Genomic DNA, 16,084 nt, shown 5'->3' with positions numbered 1-16,084 from the left:
AAACCGTATCTTTCACACTATAACCTCTCTCGATGTTAAACAACTAGAGTTCGATTATGAAACTAAAACTAGTCTTCATCCGTGTCAGAAATCTGAGAATGACTTAAACATTACCTGGATATATAGGAAGCACCAAACATAGCTTCTCAAATGTAAACAGTTGTAGAGACAGCAGACCACTTGGACAGCCTCCTAATTCCTCAAAACATTGGAGCATCAGTCTTTGTCCTTCTGGTTCAGGAAGGATCAACTGACAGACCTTTGCAAAGCATAATTAAGGACTTCTTACCCTGTCTTCTCTCTCCAGCCCCCTAATTATTTTTTATTTATATGTGTGTTTGCATATGTATTCATGAACTTGTACCATTGCATACATGTGGAGGTCAGAGGGCAACCTTCAGGAGTCAATTTTTTCCTTCTACCATGTGGATCCCAGGGATTGAATTCAAGCTCTAAGGCTTAGCAGCACATGCTTTTAACCCTCTAAGCCATCTCACTGGCCCATGATAGTAATCTTGTTGAGAGTAATGGCAAGTGGAGGTTGGACGAACTTAAGAAATGCTGAGGAGACTAACAAAATTGAATATCTTTGTTCCTGGCTTGAGTATCTGAGTTGCTGATACTATCAGTCATTACTTAGAGAACATTACAAGAAGGTCAGTTAGTACCAAGGTCATGAGAAAGTAGGTTTTTATTGTTGTTTTTAATACCCACATATGACTTTATAAACTTTACAGGTTTATAAGAATAAGGATGAGGTAAAATATGTAATAAATTGCTGACGCCCTGTGTATGAATTCTTCAGGCTAAGAGAACAGTATTTTTCTGCAGGCTTCTGTATGTCCTTGGCTGTTCCATCTCATCCTTTCTCCCTTCAGAAATAACCACAAGTTGGTCATAGTGGTGCACACCCTTAATTCCAGCACTCAGAAGGCATAGGCCAACCTAGGTCTATATAGTGAGACACTGTCTCAAAAAGCAAAATGATAATAATGATTATTATTTATTATTATTATTATTTAGCACAGCTATAGATTGTTTAAATTCATGCTTTATTTTTTATTTTTACCATATTTGCTTCCTATATAGTATCTTTATTTGCTCACATCGTTCTTAGTATTATATAAATGAAATCATACTGTAAGCATTCTAAACCTTGCTGTTTTGTTTTGTTGAGACAGGGTCTCATTTTGTAGCTCTAGCTGGTCTGGAACACTGTAGACAAGGCTGGCCTTCCATTACACCTAACTCTGCCTTCTGAGTGCTGGGATTAAAAGCATGAACCATTATCCCCAGTCTTAGAGCAACTTTCATTTTAGACTCATACCTGTGAGGCTTAGGTGTGGCTAGAGAGTGGATGAAGACTTAGGAAATAAGGTTTAGCCGCAGAGATTGTGTTTGATAGCAGTTCCATTAGCCTGCCCCAGGTGTTAAAGGCCTGATATAGCACAGCCAGACCAAAAGCATTGTAGGAATGAGATCCATAAGAAGACTAACTGGAGCTGGACAACTGATTCTTTTGCTGACCCCAGCTTTATGTTCTACCTAACGACACAGGAACTTGTGTAAGATGGTTGATCAGTGGAATGGGTCTCCATAGTGTTCCTCAAGTTCACATTATTATGCAGCAGAACTCTGAAGACTTGTTTGAATCCTTACTGTATCCTGAGAAATGTCTGGGTTTTTGTAACAGACACAAAAAAGAGTGACAGTAAGGACTAGAAATAATGGAAAAATGCTGTACATGCTTGCATACTGGAGCCACTAACCATGCTTCTTGCAAGTCCTTCTATTACACTGGTTTGCATTATAATGGGGGAGATTTGAGCAAAGCAGTTTTCCTTCCTGTCTTAACATTCATCTTTTCCTGCCTTATCTACATTCTGTATATTGCAGTTTACCTCAGCATCAGCCTTCCTGGCCTCTTCCACCCAGTTTCCTGGTCCAGGTGAACTTGTTTTTAGCTCTTTGCTTACATTATCTGTTCTGCTAAACAGCCTTAAAGGAGAAAGGATTTATTTTAGTTACAGTCTATCTTAGGCAGTATTCCATTATGGTGAAGAGATACGATGACCAAGGTAAATAAAGAAAGCATTTAATTTGGAGACTTGCTTACCGTTTCAGATGGTTAGTCTATTATCATCATGGTAGGGAACATGGTAGCATGCACGCATGCACCTTGGAATCCTTTCAAATAGTTCCACTCCCTGGTTACTAAGCATTCAAACATATTAGCCTATTGGAGCCACTCTTGTTCAAGCCACCACATAGTCCTTTATTGTGAAGTAAAGGTGGCAGAAACTTCAATCAACTCATCATATTATATCTACAACATGGAACAAAGAGGAAAGAAATGCATACATGCTCACTTGTACTTAGACTCCTTTACACTTAACATTAGTACAAGACTCCAAACCAGGGACTGGGCTGGAAATTAATGTAATCAAGACAACCTGGGCTGGAAATATGGTTCAGTGGTTAGGAGCACTGTCTGCTCTTCAGAGGTCCTGAGTTCAATTTCAAGCAACCACATGGAGGCTCACAACCCATCTGTAATGGGATCTGATGCCCTCTTCTGGTGTGTCTGAATACAGCTAGAGTGTACACTCATACGTGTGTGTTTGTGTGTGTGTGTGTGTGTGTGTGTGTGTGTGTGTGTGTGTGTGTAAAATAAATCTTTTAAAAAAAAGAAGAAGAAGAAGAAGACAACCAACCCCTCTACAAACATGCCCATGGACTAACTTGATGTAACTCACCAAGACTCTGTTCCAAGGTTATTTTAGATTATGTCAATTTGAGAAACCATCACACTACTCTTTACCCACAATGCTATTTCTTCTCCTGCCTCTGTGCATCTGTACTGCCTGTTTAGGAGCCCCAGTCTGAGCACCTCAAAGAGCTGACTCCCTATTGCCTTTATTTTCTCAAGCACTTTGTATGCACTTGTCTTACTGGATGATTATGTTGCTTATAGTTAGTTGTATGAGTAGTTCATCTGTACTTCCAGAGATCAGACTCTTGTGGAGTTTGTTTGTTTGTTTTGGTTTTGGGGTTTTTTTGTTTTGTTTTGGACAGCAACAGATAATGTTTAATCTTCACAAAAGTTTTTTAAACTGTGGGGTTGTGCAGATATTCTTCAGAGTCTTCTTACATGTAGACATCACTGTTTAAGTCTGACGACCTGCACTCTCTTAAGAGACAAGAATGGGCATTCTCAGTGGATGAAGGACTGCCACAGATCTTCATGCTTTTGTATTCAAAGCTTCCTTGATTCTTGGATCTGACATTGAAGAATATATGATGATTGGTGATGAAAAGAACCAGCTCCCAGTCTGTCACCATCACATCATCACTGAGGCCAAGCTGTGATGTTCACTGTGGCCCATTGGTTCCTGTCATTTCTTTCAGAAGTTCTCTTGGTGTCTTTAAAGCAGTTACCTTAGCTTTGTCCCTCTGTATCCAGCTCTTGAGTTTCCAAGAATATCATTATTGTTTTCTGGTTTGTGGTGTTTATTTATTGTCAGTGCTAGGGATTGAATCCAGAGTCTTGGGAGTGTGATTCCATAGATCATTTTAGGAACACTGGGAACTTCTTTAATAGGATTGGCCTTGCTGCCTCTACCAGACTACCAGGTGCTTACATTAGTGAACATGCCTGTTTCTTGTTACACTAGGTCCCTTCACCTGGTTCATGCTGTGGTAGGTCTCCTTCTTTAATGTTGTTGGTTCTGACCTGGCATCTCTGTCCAAATTTTCAAGGAAGCTTTCTTGGTTGCATGTTTGTCTGTGATGTGATTGAGCACAGGATTTTAGGGAAACATGATACAACAGGGCAGGGAGGAGAGGTAAGAAGGCTTATAGTCTAAAGAGGATTTAAAGAATGTCTCTGCTTTCCCCTCCAGGTCACTGCTGAAACTCAAGAAAAAGAAAAAGTCATCACACATTTACAAGAGAAGGTTATATTCTTGGAAAAGAGACTAGAACAGAATTTATCAGGAGAAGATCATGTACAAGAACTCTTGAAAGAGGTAACATCTGCCTATGCTGGCATAGTATATTGCATATGTTCTGAGTTTCTGAACTAGAGGGTTAGATGGAAGCTCTCTGCAACTTTGTATAGCTCTTTTGGGCCCCAAACTCCAGGAATCAAGCCACCTTTTTCCCTAATGTTCCTAGTAGTTGAGACTATAGGCACATACAATAGCACTTGGCTTATTCAACTTTGGACTAAAATAAAAATAGCCTTAGCTAGGCGGTAATGGCACACTTCTTTAATCATAGCACTCCGAAGGCAAAGCCAGGTGAATCTCTGAGTTCTAGGCCAGCCTGGTCTACAGAGTAAGTTCCAGGACAGCCAAGGCTACATAGAGAATTCCTATCTCTAAAAAACAAACAAGCAAAAATAGCCTTATAGTAGTGGGTAGTGTGTCCTAATTCTTAGACCACTTGCCTGACATGTACAAAGCCCTGAATTTAGTCTCTGGCACTGGTTTTTAAGAGCACCGTTTAGCCTCATGCACTGGCTTCTCTTTTATTATCATGGACCTTCTGACTCATCAGGACCAGGCAGCCTTTCTCTAATCTAGCCCAGGCAAGGGCAGGAGTGAATGGCTGCTCTCTCCCTGGGCTACCTTAGCTTTACACTAGAAGCTTCTTTACCTTTGCATAGTGTACATTAGCAGAAAGGGCAGAGGCCCTGGTCTATACAAATCAAGGAATAAGATAATAGAGATACAGTAGTTTATTCTTAGTCGACCCATTCTATCGTTGTTCTCCCAATCTGGGTATTAAGAGGTCCTCGTTTTTTTGCTTCCACCTAGGCAAGGTGGGCTAATGTCCATCTGTGGGTTCTCTCTACACTGGGCGGGGTCTTTGCCTGGATGGCCAGTGTGTGTACAGGCCCAGTCAGCTCCTCCAACAGTGCCTCATGGACCGTTAGTTGCAAGGGCCTCATCCCCTCGAAATGAGAGCTCACCACTGCCCCACTGCCTTCTGGGACTGCCTGTGTGGCCGCCCCTCTTATTGTGCAGCTCCAGAACCTCAGGGCTCAGTGCTTGCTCCAACTTGGCTCGGATAGCAGCTTCTACTGCACAGGGCCAGTTGCACACTTAGCATCCGCTTTGTACTGACTGCTCAGCCTGATGTACAGCTTTATCTAACAACCAAATTTCTGGACATACAGGGTTGACGGAACTGACACTTTATTAAACCAGGTGTGGAAGTGCATGTCTGTAATTCCAGAATATAGAAGGAAGAAGCAAAAGTTTAGGGTCATCTTTGACTACATGATGAGTTTTGAGGCTAGCCTAGGCTACATGAGACCCTGTCTCAAAACAGAAACCAGTCTTCATATGTCCTATGTTAATTCTCAGAGGAGAGAGCTTTGTTTAGAAGGCTATAAGGAAAGATTGCATCCTGACCATATAATGACTGATGCTGCCCAGGCTGTCTTGTCTTACTGCCCTGTTCCCTTCCCTACACTTTCCCTCTTTCTACTGGCAAAGAAAGTTATGAAATCCTTTAGCTTGAGCAAAACTACCTTGCATCATAGGTTTGCCTTGGCTGAGGGAACTGTTGAGCCAACTGACCTTACCCCATAGTAAAGGTAAACTTTTTCTCCTCTTTATAGCCCAGTGATTAGCTTTATCATGACAAAGTTGTCAAAGCCATGAGCTCTGAGCCTATCTTAGAGTAGACTGCAGGGCTTCCCAAAGCACTAAAGGTACATTGAAGTCTCCAGGCTGGCCACCCCACAAAAGTCTCTTCTTCACTCTTAGCACCTATGAAACTAATCTTCTCAAACTGTATTTTTGATCATATCACTCCCTTGAACACCTTCCATAATTCCCTTAAATATCTACATTGCATACGAGGTGGGTTCTGATTTGTAAGTTGGTCTCTAGAGGCAAGCATTAGTGTGTCTTGTGTGTCTAGTCACTGTGACTTGAAACTAGTCAATTAATTCTTTGTATTGTTTTCTCTATAAAATTGGGTTTATTGTGTCAAACATGATGAAATAAGAATAAAAATTGGAGCATAATAGGCATTACTGTTATTCCTCATTATTTGACCCTTTTGCTGAACATCATCACATTGACTTCTGAAGAGCTGTAGTTCTCTGCACAAAACAAGCTGTGTGTGTGTGTGTGTGTGTGTGTGTGTGTGTGTGTGTGTGTGTGTGTGTGTGTTGGAGACAGGCTCTCACTATGTGCCCCTGGCTGTCCTTGAACTTACAAAGATCTGCTTCTGTCTCCTGGGATTGAATGCTTTCCACCACAATGCCTGACTTCTACTGTATGTTTTCATTGTTAGTCATGTGTACCAGCCTTGGAAACAAGACTGACAGATTTGTGTGTCCTCTATGATACGTGAATTACATCTACTTTGCTGATGGTTTTATCTATTTGTGCCTAGCACAAATGTTATAGCATCAGTAGTCAAATTCAGAAACAACCCCTTCCTCTTATTTATCTTTTAAATTACAGAAAACAGTGGCTGAACAGAAACTGGAAGATACTAGGCAGCAGCTCTTGGCTGCCAGGAACAGCCACACCAAGGCAGTTGACTTCCTGGAGACTCGGGTACTGACTTTACTCCCAGTATTTGCTATCATGTGTAAAACCTGGCTGGATGGTGGCTTAGCTAAGAAGCTCCTTGGTCAGAGTATCTTCATTTCAAAGAACTATTTTTGCTGTGCTGAAGTGGTTGTTTTGTCCCCTCTAGGCCCCAACTGCATTTTTTAAATTATTTCTTTATTATATATTTGTGTGTGTGTGTGCGTGTGTTTTGTCTGCATGTATGTCTGTGAGAGGGTGTCATATCTTTGAGTTAGAGTTGTGAGCTGCCATGTGGGTGATGGGAAATGAAGCTGGGTCCTCTGAAAGAGTAGTCAGTCCTGCCAACTGTTGAGCTATCTCTTCAGCCCCCCCCTCCAGTACATTTCTGATTTCCCAGCATGGATCTTACAGTCTTGGCTTTTTCCAGTTTAGAGAAAGAAAAGTAATGGTTCATTGTGTTTGCTGCTGTGGTTATTAATTAGTTTTCACCTATCGCTCATCATGTTAGCCTCTGGGGTTTCTACTTTTGAATTCTCTACATATCCTATACCTACTTTTCTTTGGTAGTTTCAGTCTTTTCTTAATTGGGTTGTAGGATTTTGTTTCATGTTCTAGTTCCTAATCTCATCAGTGCTAGTCCTGAACCAGTCTGTGTATGTAGCCCTTTTGGAACAGAGATTCTGAAGTTTGATATCACTTCTATCCTCTGTTGTCTGAAACTCCATCTAATGTTTCTAAGTCACAAAGGTAATTCATTGTATAATTTTGTCCTCATAATAGAACTCTTGTTCACATTCATATTGTCGTCATGTGAGGTGTTCATAAGAATCCAGCTTTCCTTTTCTCCCAGGTTTCATAGCCCTTCCTCACTGTCACTGACCTAACTTTAGTACACACTGAGTTCTTCTGAACACATTGGATTGTCTCTACCCTTGCTAGTGTATCTCCATAGTATATTGTCAATGTGTGGACTAAGTGAGTCCAAAATTCACGTTGTGATCAGCAATCCCACTTCTGGGATTCTTTTCCATCTGATCCCTGGAGCCCACATAGAGTAGAAGGAGACAGTCAACTCAATAGAGTTGTTCTTGACCTCTACAGCATGCTGTGGTGTGTGCATTCATGTACCTATATGTATTAAAGATCTAAAATAAATAAAAATGTAAAACAGTCCAAATACCTGCAAGTGGTCCTCTAGCCGTGTGGTCAGTAGAGCAGGAAGCGCTCTTTGAAAAAAATAATTGTCTCAGATCTGAGTGGGAGGGCAAAAATAACAGATTACTTAAACTGTATACAAGCTATTCTAAAAAGTCATAAAGACTAAAGGAAAAACCATTAAAGTGACATTGGTTAAAAATGGGAGACTCGGGGCTCTCTTGCTCATTTTTAATATAGGCTTATGTAAGTGTGTATTGTGGAATTAAAACTGGGACCTTTTTCATTCTAGACACTCTCTCTACCACCAAGACATCTATGTCCCTAAGTTGAATTTCTTTTCTGGTTTGAATTTTACTTTATTTTCATTTTATTTATTTTTAGACAATGTCTCAGTATGTAGCCCAGACTGGCCTGGAAGTTGGAGTAATTCCCCTGTCCTTCCAAGTGCTATAAAGTTTCTTCTGTGAACTGCCATGCCTTACCTGTTCTGTTTTGATTTTTTGTTTTATTGTTTTTTTTTCTTTGAAGGAAATGGGTTTTGGTTTGTTGCTTATTTTTAAGTTATTTACTTATGTGAGTGGGTATTTTGCTTATGGGTAATGTCTGTGTACTATATGTAGGCTTAGTACCTGCAGAGGCCAGAAGAGAGCACCACAGAGTCCCTAAAACTGGAGTTATGGCCCTCTGTGAGCTGCCATTTGAATGCTGAGAATTGAATCCTGGGACTTCTGAACTACTGGTAGAGTAGCCAGTGGTCTGAACCACTGAGTCATCTCTCCAGCCTCTCTTGTTTGTTTTGAGACAGGCTCTGAGTATATAGCCCTGGCTGACCTATAACTTTTATTTATACCAAATTGGCCTCAAACTCAAATATCTGCATTCCTCTGCTGGGATGAATGGCATGTTCCTTTTCTATTTATGTATACATTTAATGTAAATGTGCGTGCACCACGCACACAGACACACAAACATTCACAACACCTCCTGTAATATACTCTTCTGTAGGCGAGGCTAGCTTCAAGCTTATTATGTAATGAGGGATAGCTTTGAACTTCTGATCATCTGCCTCTTCCTACTGAGTGCTCTGACTATAGGCATGTGCTACTACACCTTGTCTCTGGCTTTAATTTTGTGTGTTGTTTTACTTTGTTTTGCTTTTTGTTTTTGTTTTTTAAGATTTATTTTACATATTTGAGTATACTGTTGCTGTCTTCAGAAACAACAGAAGTAGGCATCAGATCTCATTACAGATGGTTGTGAGCCACATTGTGGTTGCTGGGAATTGAACTCAGGACCTCTGGAAGAGCAGTCAGTGCTCTTAACCATGGAACCATCTCTCCAGTCCCCTGCTCCCCCCCACCCCCTGCTTTTGAGGAGTTTTAATTTTAAAACTATGCTTTAAACCTGCCTAGTTTCTTATGAACAGAAAGACAAAGAATGCTTTTGTTTCCCCTCAGGTAAAGGACCTAGAGCAGAGCCTACAGGCTGCAGAAAAGCAGCTACTCCAGAGTAGAGATGTTGTGGCTGGCCAGGAAGCCCAGATCCAGAAACTTGTAAGTGTTCACCATGTGTAGGCTCCAGAGCTTTCCATCAGCACCTTTGCAGATGTCCCAGATGTGCACAACAGTGTTCAACATGAACAGAACAAGGGATGGGGAGGTTACCCTTGGAAGGTCAGTGTTACACATGAACTAACTGGTAGTTTCTACCCAACATCTGCTTTTGTTAAGGACCTTGCCTTTTTGTGGGTCCTCATAAGTTCAAAGCTTGGCTTTCAATCAGAGGTGTGGAAAACAGGTCAAGCCATGGAATAAGCTGGGTCAACACCCATATTCCATTAATCCCAGCATTTGAAAAGGTAAAGAAGATAGATTTTTTCAGAGTTCAAGGCCAGCCTAGTCTACAGAGTGATTTCCAGCCAGCCATGCCTGCCTAGTGAGATGCTCTCAAAAGCCCAAACAATGGGTTGAAGTATTTGTACAGCCATCACATCCTGAGTAAGCAAACAAATTTGGAGCTAGAAAAATAAAAGCAGCCAACATGATTTTTCTGTTTGTGGCATCCCTAGCACTGTGCAGAATGCTTTTCACTTAGTCCTTGTAATATACCTAATAAATTGGCACTGCCGTCATACTTATTCTGTAGAGGAGGTGAGCATAGAGGTAGCAAGACTCATATCTGTCTCATCGTAGCCCTGTTCTTCACAACGTCATTCTTCTACCTCCTCTAGGAAAACCTCAGCTATAGAGATCCATTGAGTAGCAACAGAGGCCTATATCTGAAGACAGGGTGGTGCTTAGCATACACCATAAAGAGTGTGCCAGTGATATCAGGATAAATACAGAGGTTCAGTTTCCAGGGCAGGCCAGAACCAACATCAGTATGTAGAATATGCAGGGATTTGAACTCACACTAGGATAGCAGAGATCAAAAGATAATTTTTGTTAGATAGTCAGAAAACAGCCGGCCTGCCTCTGAGATCTTTTTTCTTTGTGTCTTTCATTAACTGTCCTTATTTTACTACAGATCACTACAAACCAAGAGAACAGCCTTTCCCAACAGCAGGTTCTTGACCTGGAGCAGCGTTGTGGGGAGCGCATCCATGCGCTGGAGGCCCAAATCGAAGCTCTGGAACAAACACGGGTGGCTGACCAGATAGCCTCAGAGCAGGCAATGGTGAGTGGAGTGGGAGTCAGCACATGCAGGGACACTGTGTCACTGCAGCTGAGCAGATGGTGCCTCTCTAAACTGGGGAACCACTTGAGAGGGCAGTTCACCTTTCCTCCTGCTTAGGAAGCTGAAGTAAAAAGACTTTTTTACAGAGATGCACAGAAGATGGGTTTTCTATAGGGACATCTTCCTGGTCTCTAATAGTCCCCTTGTGTTTTTCTGAAATCCATATTGTTCCTCCCTAATGGCTTCTCTCCTCTATGACCCTTTTATGTGTCCTACGGTGTTGAGAGACGTGATTTTCTTAAGGACCTAGAAATTGAGCCTCATACCTGCTAGGCTCTACCACTGAGCCACTCTCTTACCGCTAGAGATTTTCATTGTTTTTGTCCTTGTCCCTACCCTGTTGCTTACTCAATGTTTGCAGCAACTGAAAGGAAGGTAACTTTTATGGAGGCCAGAGGCTGTATATGAGCTTTTTTGTCCTTAGTTGCTTTCCACCTTAATTTTTAGATAGAATGTCACTAATTGGCCAGAATAGTTGGCCAACAAATCCAAAGTTCCGCCAGTCTCTGCCCAGCACCGGGATCACAGGTGTGCACCACTACTTCCAGCTTTTTCAGGTCCTCATATCTTCCTAAGCACTTTACCAGCTGAGCCATGTCCTCAGCCCAAAAAAGGTTATTTCAAAAGGACAATGTCAGAGAGATCAGACTGTGGCTAGGAGGAAATATAGCAGGTAAGACCTATTGTGCTCTGCTCAATTTACAGCGGCAACTGCAGCAGGAAAATGTGGCCCTTAAAGAAAGCAGAAATGAATGTGAACATTCCTTACAACATCACCAATTGGAACTAAAGAAACTAAAGGTATTTATATCATAGAACTGGTTTTATAGAAGTTCCTATCTGTCACATATGTTTGGAATACACAGGTGAAAGCCCTGCACTTACAGCAAAGAGGAAATGGAAGTTGCTCCTGTTCCAGTGCTTCTGTTAGGTGTCTGTCCTCTGGAAGAGCAGCAGTGCACCTAAACACTGACCAATCTCTCCAGCCCCAGTATGCTCACTTTCTTATAAGTTCTCTAGGCTCCCTGGCCCTTTACAATACTTTTGGGAGATGAGTCATGGCAGGCCTGTAGCAACACTTGTAGGACAGGGCCTGCCCCTTGTAACTGTCCAGTGAGTTTCTTAGGCACTATTGTATCATGAAAAGCATGTATCTTGCAATCAGAATTTTTTCTTTTTAACTAAATCTCAAACCCAGGTTCTTGTACATACCAGATAATATAACCAGATAAATTATATATACATCCCTATCTGTATTTTTCTTTTAGACAGGGTTTTAAGAAGTTGGCTTAGACTGGCTTAGAATTAGCCCAGAGAAGGATCCTGAATTTGCAGTCAACCTAATTCAGTTTCCCAAGAGCTGTGGTTACAGGCCTATACCATAAAGCCCTCACGGAACTTAGTTGTTTTGTTTTTTGTTTGTTGTTTTTATTCCATCAGCAGATTTCTTAAGTGCTCTAATTGCAGGCACCATGGGAGGCATTAGTGTGTATTAACAGGCAGTCTTGGAGCATTTAACTAGAAACAGTAAACTAGTTGCAAATACTAGCAAAGGCTATGAAGAAAACGAAGCCTTGTGAAGGACAAAGGAGGAAAAGGAAGGCTTTGGTGGCATTATAGCCAAAGATGTGAACAGTGAGACCAGCAATGTAGACATTTCAAGAAAGGACTGTTCCAAACATACTAAGTAGCTCAAAGGTACAAGAAAGTGTGTTCTGTTCAAAGAGCTGCAGAAAGACCAATGTGGCCAGTGCTGAGTGACAGAAATCAAGGCTTTCAGGATAGAACACATCAAGAATTGGGAAGTGTAATGGAGAGTCGTTGTGGGGTTTGAGCAGAAGAGCATGGGGGAAGTTTTGTTCTAATGGGATTTCGCTGTCTATAGGTAGAGAAATTTCTGAAAAGAGAGCTTTTAGTAACAGAGCTGAGTTTGAGGCCAGCCTGCTGTTTAGAAGCTAGAGTTCCAGGACAACCAGGGCTACAAAGATAAATCCTTGGTAAGTGGGGAGAGAATGTAGGGGGTGAGGAACACGGGAGAGGAAAGAAGAGAAGAATAAAGGAGGCAGGGGAGAAGGTGGGTAGGTAGATATTTCTCCTCCAAGAATGGTAGATAGTGCAGCCTTTTGTTTCCAGCTTTTGAGAGCCTGAGGATCTTGGAGTTCAAGGCTAACCTGATTTACATCCTGAATTCCAGACCAGCTAGCACTACATAGTGAGATTCTGCCTCAAAAACAGAAAACTAGTCAGGCACAATATTGGACACATGTAATTTCAGGACTGGGGAGGACAGTCAGTCAAACCAAATCAGTAAGTGTCAGGTTCAGTGGGAGAGCCTCTCTCAAAAGATTAGATAGCATGGGGCTGGAGAGATGGCTCAGTGGATAAGAGCACTGACTGCTCTTCCAGAGGTCCTGAGTTCAAATCCCAGCAACCACATGGTAGCTTACAACCATCTATAATAGGATCTGATGCCCTCTTTTGTTGTGTCTGAAGACAGCTACAGCGTACTCACATACATAAAGTAAATAAATAAATCTTTAAAAAAGTATATAACAAATGGTTGAGTTTAACCTCTGGCCTCCACATTCTCTCTCTCTCCCTCCCTCCCTCTCTCTTACTCCCTCTTTCACACACACACACACACACACACACATATGAACATGTGTACATACACAAACAACTTAAATAAAAATATATTTAAAAAAAAAAAAAAAAGCAGGGGTTGGAGAGATGGCTCAAAGGTTAAGAGCACTGACTGCTCTTCCAAAGGTCCTGAGTTCAATTCCCAGAAACCACATGGTGGCTCAGAACCATCCAAAGACAGCTGCAGTGTAGTCATATACATGAAATAAATGAGTAAATCTTAAAAAATAAAAAAAGCATTGAAACCTAAAATTGGTGGGTTTTTTTTTTTTTTTTTTTTTTCTTTCTAATATTAATTTGGGAAGAGGGTATAGAGGTCAGAGCACAAGTTGAGGAAGTTGTTCTCTGGTCCCAGGGTTTGATCAGATCATTAGGCTTGGCTAAGACATTTACTTACTTAGCCATCTTGCTAGTCCCTAAAATTGATTCATTGAAGTTAGTAAAATAGTTAAAACTCGTAGTGAGACAGATCGAGGAAATAAAGAAAATCAACACCAAAAAAAAAGCATAAATAACCAAAGTCAGGAATGAAAAATAAAACATTACTATATATTTTACAGGCATAACATTATAAAAAATATAAACAACAAATATCTAGCTGTTTAGGGAGTTCAGGGTCAGTTAGGCTAAAGACCCTATCTCAGTAAAATAAAAGTAACAGAATATACCACAGCGGTTACCCAATGTGTGTTGTAAAAGTTAAAAGTTACATGAATTTGCTGGGCAGTGGTGGCCCATATCTCTAATCCTAACACTTGGGAAGCAGAGGCAGGTGGATCCCCAAGTTTGAGGCTAGCCTTGTCTACAGAAGGAGTTCCAGGACAGCCAGGACTACACAGAGAAACCCTGTCTGCAAAACAAAATAAAAATTATATGAAATTGTGTATAGCAATGTATGCCATCGTCCCATACTCAGGAGCTGAGGCAGGTACAGAAGCTAAAGGGCAGCCTTCCTCTGTATGCACATCCTAATTCATACTTGTTTGCTCTGGCAAAGAGCACTGTGGGTGAGATCAAATGAAGGAATGAAACTAGAGAGTTCTTCCTAGGTTATTTGGGTGAGCTCTAAATGATCAAGAGTCCTTAAGGAGTGAGGCAGCGGCATGATTCCACACAAGACAGCAAACATGACTGTGACAGCAGAAACACGCAGAAGTGTTTTGGTTTTTGAGACAAGGATTCACATAGCCTAGACTTGCCTCAAAAATCACTAGCCAAGGCTGTTTTTGAACTTGCCATCCTCCTGTCTCCATCTCCCAAGTGCTAGATTTACAGGCATGAACCACCATGTTCAAATACCAGTAGAGGTTCAGAGATGCTCCACTGCTGCCTTTGAAGGCTGAGGAATGGGCTTAGGTCTGAGGATTGTAGCTTGGAAACTCGGAGAGGCAAAGAAAGGACTTTGCTCCTGAGGGAGCATAGCCTACTAATATCTTGGTTAAGTCCTATCAGAAGAACTAAGGATTTAGCTTAATTGGTCATGTTTGTTCTGCATACACAAAGGCCTGTAGACCTACTAACATGATCGAGCATGTTAGCAAGTTCAAGGTAATGTGTTACAGTAGCTATAAAAAACTAATATAACAACAGAAGCTATACAGTCTAGGACATCATTTTTGGGTCAGTAAATAGACAGTTGTCACCATAGCCATTTGAATAAGAAAGTATTCTAATGTGACGTTCTTGGCCAATTAGTAGCCAATTGGAAGTCTACCAATGCCACATTATGGAACCATAACTCAGAACAAACTGAAAAGGAACATTTTTTAAAACATCTGTGAGAATGACAGCTTTTGCGTTGACTTACAGTTAGGAAATAGAACTGGCTACTGTTGGTGCTGTCAACAGGCATGCACAAGACATGACACTGAGCTTCCATTGCCACAGAAGGCCTGTGGATGCTTCCTTCTTCATCATAGTCACTCAGGAGGTGGGTCTCTTGTTGAAATCCACAATTTTGGGTGACAAATGCATTGGCAGGATTCTGATCAGGACACGTGTCACTTGTTGAGCATCTCAAGCCCAGACAAATTAGTCCTTGAAGGAAAGATACTGAACTTAGCTAATTTGATTCAGCAAGCCGCACAGTTAAAAACAAGAGTCTTACCCATTTGGGGGTGGCATCCATATTTTAGAAAAAAAAAAAAAACAGTACAGGAGGCTGATGAATAAAATCTGTGGCCCAACTACAGAAACCAGACCCTGGGTGATAAAATTATTTGTGATATTTTATGATGCAATAGATGACGTAAAACAGGAAAAAGATGTCACAGAGGTGACAACAACAGGGGCATCTTTAGAGCCTCAGAGAAGGGATAACGTGAGGAAGTTACAACTTAAATTCGAACTTAAAAAACTTCCTACACAGCTGTGATGGTATGTGTAGGAAGGAGGTAGTCTTAGGAAAACCGCAAAGTGGATGGGACTGCTAGTTCAGAACAAAGTTGCTGCTGCCAGTGCAAAAGGGCATGCATAAGGACCAGGAAGAAACAGCCTTCCTATCTTCCTGGAATGCCCCTGAGACACAGTTTCACACAGCTGACCTAGGAAGGCAGAAGCAGGCCGATTTTGAGGTCAGCCAGTCTACAAAGCAAGTTCTAAGACATCCTTTGCAGGATAGCATGGTTGAAATCAACGAGTATTTTACTTATTTGGTTTTTCTATTTGGTTCTTGTTTCTCACTCAGAGTTCAAGAGATCTCTAATATGCCTAGATCTGTCTTTCTCCCTTTTTCCTGTCTTCATGAATTTTTAAAGGACTGTAAATTGATATATGCATATCTTTAGGGTTTGTTGTTTTATTCAAATTTTTTTTCCAGAGCTGAGGACCAAACCCAGGGCCTTGTGCTTGCTAGGCAAGCACTCTACCACTGAGCTAAATCTCCAACATGTTGCTGTTGTTTTAAAGAAAGGGTCTCACTCTGTATTCCCATTTGGTCTGGAATTCACAAAGATCTGCCTGACTCTGCCTCCGAAGCAGTGGGATTAAAG

General features: G+C 41.4%; 1 protein-coding gene across 3 annotated transcripts in view; it reads left to right on the top strand.

Moving 5' to 3' along the window:
- GOLGA1 (golgin A1) overlaps window positions 1-16,084 on the top strand; it is a 49,113-nt gene that overhangs the window by 22,925 nt on the left and 10,104 nt on the right. For 2 of the 3 annotated variants that reach the window (XM_080928010.1, XM_080928009.1), the window contains exons 11-15: window positions 3,903-4,028; window positions 6,486-6,581; window positions 9,173-9,268; window positions 10,242-10,391; window positions 11,157-11,252. In XM_080928010.1, the coding sequence (XP_080784136.1) occupies window positions 3,903-4,028; window positions 6,486-6,581; window positions 9,173-9,268; window positions 10,242-10,391; window positions 11,157-11,252 (564 nt within the window). The remainder of the gene's footprint in view (window positions 1-3,902; window positions 4,029-6,485; window positions 6,582-9,172; window positions 9,269-10,241; window positions 10,392-11,156; window positions 11,253-16,084) is intronic. The other variant, XM_080928011.1, reaches the window with a different exon arrangement.

Source organism: Micromys minutus (assembly GCF_963924665.1).
Source record: "Micromys minutus genome assembly, chromosome: 13".
Classification (NCBI taxonomy): Eukaryota; Metazoa; Chordata; class Mammalia; order Rodentia; family Muridae; genus Micromys; species Micromys minutus.
This window is presented reverse-complemented; position numbering and strand designations above follow the sequence as displayed.